We start from the raw sequence: 13,903 nt of genomic DNA on the forward strand, positions 1-13,903 counted from the left end.
CGATTGACTGATCAAGAGTTTGAGCTGGCCGGAGTGTATATCCTACACAGGCTATCCTCTCTCTCCTCCACAACCTGGTGTTTACAGTCAATGCCACCAAGTTCCTCCTCTAACCCTTTTAGGTTCCACCTACAGGTTCTTTGGCGTCTGTCCTAAATGCAGTCACCCTCGAGGCATATCCAAGCGACCAAAGGGTGGCTCATTTCAGCGGCTATTGCCTCTTTTTCAGCCACATGGCGTTCCCATAGTCAGAACGGTAATGTGCCTCCTAGTGATTATTTCCACTTCTTGGCCATATTCTCCCATGCCATGATCCAAATGTGTCCACTGCAGGAGTGTCACAAGCAGAGCAAGAAGATGGAGTGTTAATAAGGGCCAGCATCCATCACCCGCTGCGGTGGTAACCAGTAAACCTGCGTGGCAGACCCCTATGGATCTCATTCTGCAGCTGACCATCACCTCAGACGCATCACTCTCCGATTGGTTGGCGCATCTCCTAAATATGGCAGTATAGGGTCTGTGGCCACCTCATCTCTTACCACCATCTGGAACATTTAGCCATTCAACTAGGCCTCAAACTGTTTCTCCAAAACATTCTAGGCAAAGATCCCTGGGTGCAAACACAACATCACTGCCATGTACTGGCTCTACAAACAGTGTGGCGCACATTCGCCACAGTGGTCAGTTGCGACTAGATACACGTCCTAGCTGAATACATCCCAGGAGTACAAAAACAAATGAAGGAGTACCCCCAAGAGACAAAGCAGTGTCTCCGCAGTTTTGGGAGTGGTGTACAAGAAAGGAAATTCTCCCTTTCTAAGAAGAGCCCCTCACACCGACCTAGTTGGTGACATACTTCATCATTGGGGTCCCACCCGAATGGCCGAATGCCATCCCGGTGTGCTACATACGACACCTGATTACAGTGGAGCGGGTTGATTTTTCTTGTGCCAGTGAGTGAAAGTGGTTTAAAAATTGGCCAGATATAACTCACAAAAAATATTTTATTCTGAAGCCACTGGACAATATCAACAATATTGGTGAGATGCCGTTCCTGGTTAGATTGACCGTCGGTATCTTTAAAGTGAAAAAATGTGCATAAAAAGGTCTACATGTTTCTACCTGAAATTGATAGTACCAGGCTTTCGTCAGGACCAGTGAACATGGCCCGGGCAGTATACACTCGCTAAGGTGTATCCTACCCTTGACCACTGTGACCTAACCGACTACTCACGGTCAGGTGTCCTCGGGGAGCGAAGGCGGGTCCTGAGGGTAGGCGTAACAGCCGGTGCCTGGCTCCAAGCAATCATGAAATTGAGCAAGCACCACGACCCCGACTCATATGAGGCACGCAATATCGCGTTCTTAATTTTCCCTCTCTACGAATTGGACGAAAGGACACCTGACCGTTGAGTACTGGTTAGGTCACAGTGGTCAAGGGTAGGATACACCTTAGCAAGTGTAACCAACTTCACCACTGATATGTTATCCCTGTTTAACGTTACTTTTCTGTTCGTTAGTTCCACACAACACAACACCAAAGCAACCGCCAGTGAAAATGTCATTGTTCTGCACCACCATCCATCCCAGAACAAGCCACAACCAGGGGCCTCTTGCTCAGAAAAAATCTGTACATGTCAATGTGTCTTGTCCTCTGCAGAAAACATGCTTACTCTGTTTAAATTCTCAAAACATGCTGGCATACATGCAGAACTGCCCAAGGAGCAACTGTCATTCACCCTCTATGGTGCGGTAAATCCACCCCTGACATGACAAAGACCAACCTCGTACAAAACATTCTGCCAACCTGACCACTCTGCATGCAAAACTGAGAGGCACCAACAAACATTTAACCTTATGGAGCACAAACGTGCGCTCTTTGCAATCCTCTTTCACAATAAACAAATCTCTTGCACGTTGTCTCCTGGCAACTTCACCTGCATCTTCTTTGTGACAATTCTAAAACAAATCAATAAAGTACTCGGGCCCTCTGTCTTTTCTGGTGCTAAGGGCACCCCCCAAAAGACTCTGCCAAGTCCAGATAAATGCCCAACACCTCTCTAATTACCTGAATCTCCCTTCCCAAAAAAGAAGAAATCACCCAGATAATGTGAAATCAGCCTGTGACCAGCTCTTCTTGACAAACCCCATTATAAGAAGGTGCAGAAAAATTCAACAAGAAATTGCACAAACCATGAACAAAACTCTGTCTACATATATTGCCCCTTCAAATGACATCCCCAGCAAAGATATCTCCACTATACGAACTGATATTATGTGAAATGCTGAGTTAATGTCACATTTTACCTGTTCTGCCTAAAACTAATAGTATCAACCGATGTAGCATTCTGCTCTGTTGCATCTTCCTGAGTCCTGCAGCCATTCACTTATGCCCCCTCCGGCCACGATAAATAGTGAACTAAACAACATTCCCCTGGGGTTTTCTTTGAAACTACCCCCAAAGAGGCAGCATCAAATCTGGCAATGGCCACTCAACAATGGGCCTGCAATGCTTTCTTCCTCCACTTCTTTCCTTGGTTTCTCCTTCATCACTGACTGAAGCGGACCAGCACTGGTGTCGCGGGCCTTGATATCTCAATGTAAAACCACCACTGAAACCCCCCCTATCCCTCTCTGGATAACATGCCAGTCAAGCCATCATTTAAGGCTCAGACTGCTGCCCACAGCCATGGATGACTCCCACTGTTCCCCCACCATCAACAGCCCAAACATTGTGTAAGCGGGTGTCTCCACACACAGCAACAACTTTTACACCAACAACAGCAAAACTGGTGGAAGCACATTCCACTGTTAAATGTGTAACATGACACTTTTGGGACCCCTGGCTGTCCTCTGCCATAACTTCCCACCCTCCATAAACAGGACAATCCAGCAAGGGCTGGTATTGAATCGGCATACCACTTGATGTAAGTGCTGCTGGCACCGGTCGTGGTAAAGACGTGTAACACCCCATCAGCAGCTTTTGTGATGGAGTGATCACGTGTTTAGGGGTGGAACTTCATGTCAGGATTCTAATACACTGGTAGAGCTGCCAGGGCTGGTTTTACAGAGGTCTCTGCAAGGTAGAATTGAGGGCATTGGCAGAGTTGTGTGCGGATCCCTAGTTTAGAAGGGCATGAGGGTTATGGGTCAGTATTGTAGGACATTGAGAGATGTGTGTACCTAATAATTTTAGAATAATAAGATGCTAGGACACATATGTCCCCTGATAGTCACTGATGGTTTTCAGACTCACTGTCAGCCTCTCTTGCAATGACATGACGTTAAGGTCCGGAGGGGCACCCAAAGTGCAACCGTCCTGGATACAATTATCACTGTCCTCTCGCCCTGCTGCAAGGGACTGCCACTGGTGGCAGCATCTCTGCTTGCTATGTTATGTTATTTCAAATTTGTAAGGCGCCCAACTTGCCAAGGGTTTCCCGGTGCCGCCTGAAGGAGCCAAGGAGAGAGAAAGAAGGAGGAAGCTTATTGATTGAATAGCCAAGTTTTCAGTGACTTACGAAAGTGGACAAAAGTAGTCTCTTTCTTTAATGGCAGAGGAAGGGAGTTCCACAGGGTGCAGCCCAGGCAAGAGAAGGATCTGCCACCCATACGTAACAATCTATGCCGAGGAACCGTGAATTTCATTTGGGTGGATGAGCGGAGAGAACGTGACGGGGCATATTGATGGACAATAGTGTTGAAGTATTCAGGGGCCTTGCCGGTTTTAATCTGGAACATATAGGTTAGATTTTTACATTTGATGCAGTTTTGAACCTTAAGCCAGTGCAGTTCACGTAAAGAGCTTGAAATTGGGTCAGTTATCAAAATGTGGCAAAGTAGGCGGGCTGCAGCATTTTGCACAACCTGCAACTTGAGTATCACGTCCTTGTTGGCCCCTAAAAAGAGGCTGTTGCCATATTCCAAGCGTGAGATGACAAGAGCCTGGATTACAGTTCTTTGAGTAGAGACTGGCAGCATCCACAGAATTTTCCTGAGCCATCTAATCATCCATGATGAAACCTAGATTACGGGCTTGATGGGTGGGCTGAGGAAGGGCACCCAGTTCAGATGGCCAGTGTTGGGGACCCCAGAGCTTCTTATTACTCCCCAGTATCAACACCTCAGTCTTTTCCCTGTTACGTTTCAGTGAGCTGGCTTGCGTCCACCATGCCATTTTGCGTAGCCCTGCTTGAAGGGTTGATGGCTTGGATGCACCTTCAGCAGAAAGGGAGAAGATTATTTGTGCCCCTTGATACATTTTTATTACTGCAGAAGGGGGGTGCAACCTCTATGCCAGCCTCGGCTTGGCTGCTGTGTCCTTGTGTGTGTGTGTGTGGAGGGGGGGGCGCGGTGGGGGAGGCGTTGAGGGGGCAGTCCATGCATCGGTCTCTGCTCCGGCGCAATTTAACTGGGCTGCCATGATCCTCAGGCCGGGGCACCTAGGCGCTAGATTACACGCCTGTTCATCCATAGGGTCTAGCTGGGCAGGTCAGGAGCATGGTGTCCTCTTAATCCAGATCCCAAGGGCCCGGGTCACTTCAGTCCATCACAGGCGGTGGGAGCCGGACAACCATCAGACGAGCAGCTCCTTCATCTGAGCAGTCACTCGTCCTGTAGACTGACTGCCGGCAGTCTCTCTCTCCCTCTCCCTCCACCCACCCTCTTTCTCTATCCCATTCTTTCTCCACTCTCTACCTCCTCACTCTGTCTCTCTTACACTCCTCGATCTCTCGCTTTCTCTCTCCACGTCCTTCCTATCTCCACCTTTCTTTCTCTCCACATCAGTGTATCTCTCACACCCTTCTCCCTCTCCTTTCTCTTCTAGCACTCTCTCTCTACTCTCCTATTCCCCTCCAATGTCACCACTCTCTCGCTCCCCCTCACAGTATAGCTCTCTCTCTCTCTTTCTCTCTTGTTCCCTCACCTGGGCTGGAGACATGCGTCTGGCCACCAAAGGAGATAAGTTCTCACGGTAGGGCCGAGGCAGAGTCAGACTGGCTGCCCCCAGGAGCTCTGTGTGAGCGCGTGCACTATTGGAGTGGCGCCCCCTGACGAGTCCAGTGAGAACATCCTCTAGTGCACTAGAATTAAGGTTCAGTGTGAACTGAGACCTTGTACGAAGGGACCACCCCGGACATTGGCACCATTACAGCTCCATAACTGGCACAGCCCATTCCAGAAGGAAAGGGGGGTTAACTACAGACCCAGAGAGAGCGGTGAGAGCCAGGGGAGCAAGTCCATTCAACCTTCTGTCCTATAGTATAACTGTCCTATTGAATAACTGTCCTCATTCTCAACTGTCCTACAGCACATTCACTGCGACAGCACGATACTGTTATATACCTGGATTAGGCCCATGTAGCGAAGTTGCTCGTTTCTTACATTGTCCTATTTTTCACAAACATTTCTGCCGTGACCTTCTGCACATATCTGCGTGCACGGCAATGTTGGACTAGTTTCTCTGAAACTGCTTTATTTACATATCTAGCTTCAAACAACATTAACACGATGCCTCAAACATCATGTACAAGGCCCTTTTATGCACAAATGTTGTTCTATCTTCATCCACGGGGCAACTGGGCTATATACATGAGGGTCCGTATGGACCACCCCCCCAACCTCCAGAGTATAACTAGGTGCATCTTTATGCTCCCTGGACAATCATTTAACTGTATTCTGCTTTAGAGAGTTCTTGGTTTCTAACCCTGCACCTTCTCCTTGAGTAAGCCTTGGACAGCTCGACTTCACTACTCTGAGAGTCAAGGGGTGAGGGGTTCACTTGGTGCTCAGTCTTGGACCCCACAGTAAGGTAAAGCCCCAGGACACCAGTGGCAACAGGTTCTCTTTGTTATAGTTTGAGTCCAGTTACCCCAGATTGACACAGAGCTCCTGAAAAAAGTTTGACAAGTGCAAGTATCGTAAATTGATCTGTTTAGTATGTTTTTGCAAAATCTTTCGCTGGTAATATTAATTTATCACCAGTGAAACTCTTTTTAATCTGATAATGTTAATATTTGTACTGAAGTAAACCAACATTACAACTAAAGAATTCATAATGATCTGAGGTCCATTTCTCAGTGACGTCAGCTGCAGTCATTGGTAACAGCATGAAGGTTTATATAAATGATACAATACATTGCAATCATTAGAAAGTGAGAGAAGCCCCAGCCAGGGTTTTAACCTGTGACGTCTAGATTATGGGTCTTGTAGATGTGCCTCAACCTACTGAGCTACCTTATGAATAGATGTCATGACACTAAAGCTGAAAGAGAACACACTCAGCCCACATCTTACTCAAGAGACACGAAATACACCCAATCTCCATGAAGCAGAGACTCGGATATTAAGAAGCAGAAGAGGGGACGGGTATTACACAATATTCCTGCCGTCCTGCAAGCAGCATTTAAAACTCATAGCAAAATCATTCTGCTTTGCTTGACCTGGTGTCAAAACCTCACTCCGAGTGAACCCTCCGCCCAACCCCTGATGTTTTGTATCAATATAAATTTGCATTCTGGGACATGTAGTATGATGGTTTCTATTAAGAACCTTGTTATCTCAGTCCCAGCATGCACTGGTGTTGGCTTGAAAGGCAGATTTGCTTCTGAAGGTCACACATGTAGCTGCTCTTCTGAAAGTTTCATGACAAAAATGAATTCTGTTTTTAATACAGGATGGCCTGTAATTACACAATAACATCTGGAAAAATGTTTGCATACACGTTAATTCTACCTAATTACGACCTGGAAATGTTTGTGGAGTCATGAAAGCACTGCAGGAGGCTGTTGTGTTGTATTTGTGCTGCTGGAATAGAACATTATTGCACATTGTTAACAGAATCTTCATGTCTTTGCCACATACACATTTCATAAATTACAATAGTGGCTTGTGCATCAGGGCAGACGTTTCACAAGAAAACAACTTATATATGATGGTCTGTAATTGTGATGGAATCTTTGCAGTTTAGGAACTGCAATGTTAAAAACATAGTTCTGTATTGTGATATATCTTCACTGGCCTCGTCATGCTCACGTTACAAAAACACTGTCCTCAGAAAGAAGTTTTAACCCTTTCCCTGCGCTGCGAATTCCGTTGGTGGCGCGAGGGGCTAGGGGGTGAGCGCAGCACTTCCGTGCTCATGACGAAACCACGCCGTCATGAGTTACGGGCGGCATGTGCTCATGCCGGCGTGGTTCCGTCATGACCATGCCCGTTCATTAATTCGCCTGCACAGGCGGGGATTTAGTGCCGCGTGGGAGGAGCGGCCGCAGCATGATGGAACCACGCCGTCATGAGCACACGCCGCCCGTGGCTCATGACGGCGTGGTCCGTCATGAGCACGCAAAACCCTGGCAAAGAAATATCAGCTTAATTCACAGGTGATGGATCACAAAAGCATTACCATTTAAGGTAAAAAGGCGAGACAAATAGATACCCATTTAGTAGTTAATTTGTCCAAAGGGAAACTAGAACACCTGGATTAATAGCGGCTTCTCCGAGTAACCAAATTTTGTGATCCTAGACAAATATTTGACTTCACCGATCGTCCATTTTCTTCCCTATCACATATGAAAGTACCTTCAATACCAGCGCTACAAAAACCTACTGCGTTTGAATGAATGGATCTAAAAGAATCTGGGCAGGGCCGGCTTTAGAGTTAGAGGCGCCAGGTGCGACAATATTTTTTCGTGCCTGTTCGCCCATAACCGCCATTTCCAAATATTCCCTCAGCCCCACCTTCCAATAGTGGCACTCATCTCTACCTATCTCCTCCCTCACATGCATGTCTTTTGTTTTATAGCGCTACTCATGCCAACTCTAGGGTGTCGAGCACTTTACACCAAACATACCTTATATAGAAGCAATCAATCTTAAATGTGTAAATCAGTCCATAGGAAATGTTACAAAAACCAATGAGGATTACTGTTCTGTGACCTGCATGTTTTACGGTTCTTTGCAGCAGGCATATTAACCCTCTGTGCTACTTTATGATGAGTCAAAACTGTGATCTCTCTCCAGCAGAAACATTAATCACCTGCGTTATCTTGACATTTTTATTGTTGCCTGAAACCTGCTGGACTCACAAGGAAGCAGCAGGTGCTTTTAAAACCTAAAGATATTTCTGCACACAGCGCCTCTCCCAGGTCAGCCCAGGTGCAGCTGCACCTGTCGCACAGTCCTAAAGCCGCCCTGAATCTGGGTTACATACAGGGTTCACATGACAACTGTCTTGCGTCTGAGGTAATTAATATGGTTTCTAGGGTCATGTTTAAAAACAATCACTTTCAATAAGTACTTCTCAGCGCAGCGCTATAATGTGCATATGAATGTCAAAGCTCCACGGGTGAAAGCAATACACATTTTTGAATTTTACAGAGACTTTATCATATGTTACATGATGTCTGGTGCATGATTCAAACAGCAAACATTTCCTGCCCTTGTTTTAAAGTTGTACAAGGAAAAGAGATAGGAAGCATTCAGTTTCACGTGAGATTTCTGTTTGTCATGGCAATATGTGGGAGGGTCGTTGTGAAGAAGATTCTTTGGAATGTTGGTGTTTGCAGATTCTTTGGAATGTTGGTGTTTGCAGATTCTTTGGAATGTTGGTGTTTGCAGATTCTTTGGAATGTTGGTGTTTAAACTGTAGATGACAGTTGAGGGGGAGGGGGTCTGCACATGGGGTGACATCTATACATTAATAAATCTACATGAAAGAAACCTTCTTTTTCAGTCACTGGACTCACTGCCACCCCCTGACCCTCTCTCAGGAGACTTATCCCCAAAGGGTGCGTTTTATTATTTAAAAGCGTCTCTGCTTGTGCTCCTGGTCACATTATCACTGCGCGGGGGAGGGAGGGAAGGATGAGGGGCTGAAGCTCCCTGCAGCTCTCACACCAGCCTCAGCTCCGCTCCTCCCCTGTAGGGGGTGGGAGGGAAGGATGAGGGTCTGAAGCTCCCTGCAGCTCTCACACCAGCCTCAGCTCCGCTCCTCCCCTGTAAGGGGTGGGAAGGAAGGATGAGGGTCTGAAGCTCCCTGCAGCTCTCACACCAGCCTCAGCTCCGCTCCATCGAGCCAGAAGATCGGGAAGAGCCTCTCTGTGAACAGGGCCTGCGGGAAGGTGTAGAGAAGCTCCATGGAGTCAGCATTGTACAGGGACAGCCGCCCCCCCTCGTAGTCCAGATACACCCCCAGCTTCAGGGGCTTCTCACGAAGGGACAGAGGGGTCCGAGGGGAGGTGAGAGCCCTGTATTGACCCTTCGATCCCCGCACAGCCCAGACTCCCCCCTCCGGTGACCATGTGAAGACTCCCTTCCTGTTCACAGACTCTGCTGCGACCCCCACACGCCACCCTCCCTCCTCCTGCAGCAGCTGCACCTCCCAGTAATGTCTGCCGGAGGTGAACCCCTCGCTCCCCAGCACACAGGGGTAGAAGTAGTTGGTGAATCTCTTGGGGGTGTTCAGCAGGGACTGTGCTGTGTCCGTCTCTCTCACTCGTCTCCCCCCCTCAGACAGGAGGAGCCGAGGATGAGCCGTGTCAGGATCCAGAGTCACCATCACTGCAGAGAAGAGATTCACAATTAGAGATTTAATGACACAAAGAAAGGCCATAATTACTGCTTCTGTTTTACATATGATTAATTTATACCACATCTGGAAGGAGCACGCTGTGCTAGAGAGCGCGGCACTAGACTGCTGACTAAACTAAAGCGCGATGCACTAGACTGATCACTAAATTAAAGCACAAGACACACGACTGCTCACTACACTAAAACACAGAGCACCTGACTGCTCACTACTCTAAAGCACAGATTCATCTAGAGCACACACTACACCGAACAGCACACTGCACTTCATAGGACATTCTACTACACACTACACTGCACCACGTAGCACATACTATATCTCACTACCACACATAAGGCATACTACACTATCCCTCACAAGGAGTGCTACAATACACTATAGACAGGACATTCTACAACACTACACTGCACCACGCACCATACTACACACAGACACTGTGCACACTGTACTACACAGAACACTGCACCCAATAGGGAACTGTACTAGTCAGTACACTGCATTAGATAGTACAGAGTAGGAGAGCTAATAGAATTTATGTTGTACTAGTCCGTAGGCTGCATTAGACAGTACAGAGCAAAAGATGTACCAGAAGGTGTAATGTACTAGTCAGTACATTGTATTTAATGTGACAGACAAACAGAGCCACTCCAGGGCATACTACACTAGTCAGTACAATGCATCAGATGGAACAGAGTAACATAAAGAATCCAAGGCATACTGTAATAGTCAGCACTGTATATTAAATGGTACAGAGTCCCAGAGCTAATAGAAGGTATGCAGTACTCGTCAGTACAATGCATCAGATGGTACAGAGTGACAGAGCTGCTAGAAGATATTCTGCACTAGTCAGTAAACTGTATGAGATAGTACAGAGTCACAGACCTACTCAAAGGTGTACTGTAATAATCAGTACACCGCACACACTACATTAGATGGCAAAGACTGAGAGAGCTATTGGAAGGTACACTGTACTAGTCAGTTTATATGGTACAAAGAGAGAAGGCTACTCCAGTGTATACTGTACCAGTCAGTACACTGCACTAGATGGCACAGAGTCGAAGAGCTACTTCAAGGTATACAGTAATAGTCAGTACACCGTGTTACATGGTACAGAGTCCGAGCGCTAGTAGAAGGTATACAGTGCGAGTCAGTACACTGCATTAGATGGCTCAGTGGTAATAGAAGTGTATTGTACTACTCAGTACACTCAATTAGATGGTACAGAATGACAGTATACAGTACTAGTCAGTACACTGCATTGGAGGGTACTGAGTGAAAGAGCTACTCCAAGGTATACAGTACTAGTCAGTACACAGTATTAGATTGTACGGAGTGAGAGAGCTACTGAAAGGTATATAGTACTAGTTAGTACACTGTGGTACAGAGTAAGAGAGCTATTACAAGGTATACAGTACTAGTCAGTACACTGCATAAGATGGCACAGAGTAACAGAGGTACTGAAGTCTAATGTACAAGTACTAGAAGGTATACATTACACATGCACTGCATTAGATGTCACAGAGTGACAGAGGTACTGCAAGGTACACTGACCTAGTCAGTACACCACGTTAAATGCCACAGAGTAACAGAGCTATACCATGGTATACAGTACTACTCAGTACACTGCATTGGATGGTGAAGAGTAGAAGAGCTACAAGAAGGTATAAGTGCTAGTCAGTAGATTGCATTAAGTAGTACAGAGTGAGAGAGCCAATAGAAGGTGTACAGTACTAGTCAGTACATGGCATTAGATGGTACAGAGTGACAGAACAAGACCACTGACCTTCCTGGTCAGTATCACTGCTCTCCCCCATGCAGCTCCACCACTGAGGGACTGCCCTTGAGCCCGAGCTCGATGCAAGGCAGGTGTTCGAGGCCCTCGTCCACCCGCAGGCTCCTGCCTGCACCTCATCCCTTGTGGTCTAGTGGAAGAGCACTCTGCTCTTCTGCTATTCCACTCTGTTTTCTGTGCCTGCTTCCCTCTTTGTGCTCTATGTGTTTGACCCTTTCTCTTTTGCTCTTCTGTTTGGCCCTTTATCTTTTGCTCTTTCTGTTTTTGCTTTTCTCTCTCTTTGCTTCGGTTTAGTTCCTTTTCCTGTGCTCCCTGCCACTGCTGCCCCGCGGCCCCTCCCCCAGCATGTCGCTAACAGCTGACCATCGGACTCCTACTTAATAGTGACAGCTGCCACCACGTGCAGCGGGGGCACCGCTTGCACACCAAAGGCAATCCCATCTTCTCCCGTTTGTGACCAGCTCCAAGGTACTAGTCCCCGACTCACCGCCGGTATGACCCCAGCACCCTCCATGCTCTTAACCACGGATGCAGCAGCAACTGCAAGTTCTCGACGTCAAGCAACACCCAGGGTCCGATGTCTTGCCGACAGTGCCACGCACCTTCCCCCAGCTCCGGGCCCCAGCATCAGCCCCCTGCCCACGGACGCCGGCACACACAAACCACTGAAATGCATCCTCCTCAACGTACTCTCACTGCACAGACATGACATCTGGGACCTCCTCAACACTCACACGTCCTACGTCGTCTTCCTCACAGAGACTTGGACAAACGCAAGCTCCACAACCGATATCGAAATCGCCATCCCCGACTGATACAAGATCCTGACAAAAGACCGCCACCCGCCCAGGAAGAGGCATCACCGTCATCCACAAAAACTCCCTCCACATAACAGCCAGCGACCCGGACGACGCCTCGCCCACCTTGGAACATATCCATTTCCAGATCCAGACCAAACCCAAAACGACGCTCGGTGGAACCCTGGTGGAAAGACCGCCTGCCCCTGTGCTCCGTTCACCAACATCATCGCTGAACGCATTTCACCCCACGCCCTTGCCTCCATGGACTACATGCTACTCGGAAACCTAAACTCCCACCTGGACAACCACGACGACCCCAACTCCACCATCCTCCTACAGAATCTCACCAACATAGGACTGAAGCAACTTGTCTCTGTCCCCACTCACACAGCAGAACACACACTAGACCCCGTCCCCAGGAGGAAACAGCGTCTCCTTCAGCCACACCACAGAACCACTCTGGACTGACCACCACTGCATACATTTCTCCTTTAGAAAACCCACCACAAACAAGCATGCGCACCGCATCCCACACAGAAGCAGGAACAAAGTCACTGAAAAACACCTCACATCCGCCCTCACCAGCACTTCACCCCTAACCAAGCCAAAAGTCAACACTGTGGCAAGCAACATCCACCAATGGATCACCAACTGCGTCAACACACTTGCCCCCCTCTGGAAGGCGTCAGGATGACGCAACAAAAAAGCAAGCTGGTTCACCACGGCACTCCAAGAATCCAAGCGCTCCTGCGAATGGCGTGAAAACACTTGGTGAAACAGCAAAACTCCGGAAACATGCTAAGCCTACAGAGCAGCCACCCCAGCACTCCACCAACTCATCAAAGCCACAAAGAAAAGTTTCCTCCAAGACAGAATCCTCACCAACCTCCACAACTCCAAAGAACTCTTCTCCATCAAAGAAGAATTTGCCAAACCAGGCAGCGAAACAACAGAAGTCCCGCCCTTCCAAGACCTGTGCAACAGACTCAGCTCCTTCTTTCACCTCAAGACACTCTACGATAACTTTGATGAACAAGACCTCTGCACCACCTCAACTCCTACCCCCAGCAACCCCACCAAACAGACCCTACTCACCTTGACCCCACTCACGTAAGAAGACACCTTCAAGATCATGAAGAGTACCCACTTAGGGGCACCCTTAGACCCCTGTCCGTCCCACATCTTCCACGTGGCAACCACAACCATCGCACCCGAGCTATGTCAAATAATCAACTGCTCCATCGAGACCGCCACAGTCCCCGACAACTAGAAGCACGCTGAAGTCAACCACCTCCTCAAGAATCCCTCCGCAGACCTGACAGACCTCAAGAACTTCAGGCCCATCTCGCTGTTTCCATTTGCAGTAAAAGTCATTGAAAAGGCCGTCAACACCCAGCTAGCATGCTTCATTGAAACCAACAATGACTTAGACACTTCCCAATCGTGTTTCCGCAGCAACCACAGCACCAAGACCACCCTCCTCACCGCCACTGATGACATCTGCACCCTTCCACCTTCTTCAACATCTACATGGCCCCCCCTCGCTACCATTGTCAGAAACCACAGGCTCAACACAGGCTCCTAAGCCAATGACACCCAGCTCATCCTCTCCCTCACCAAAGAACCCAACATCACCAGGCAACACTTCCAAGATGGGATGAAAGCTGTCGCAACCTGGATGAAACAGCTCCTGAAACTCAACTCCACCCCCTGAAATTGGGA

General features: G+C 48.0%; 1 protein-coding gene across 1 annotated transcript in view; it reads right to left on the reverse strand.

Moving 5' to 3' along the window:
* Positions 1-8,317: 8,317 nt before the first annotated feature.
* LOC144754162 (E3 ubiquitin-protein ligase TRIM39-like) overlaps positions 8,318-13,903 on the reverse strand; it is a 97,594-nt gene continuing 92,008 nt past the window's right edge. Inside the window, exon 6 of the mRNA XM_078641744.1 lies at positions 8,318-9,561. Within this exon, the coding sequence (XP_078497870.1) occupies positions 9,047-9,561 (515 nt within the window). The 3' untranslated portion in view covers positions 8,318-9,046. The remainder of the gene's footprint in view (positions 9,562-13,903) is intronic.

Source organism: Lissotriton helveticus, chromosome 5_1 (genome assembly GCF_964261635.1).
Source record: "Lissotriton helveticus chromosome 5_1, aLisHel1.1, whole genome shotgun sequence".
In the NCBI taxonomy this organism is placed as follows: Eukaryota; Metazoa; Chordata; class Amphibia; order Caudata; family Salamandridae; genus Lissotriton; species Lissotriton helveticus.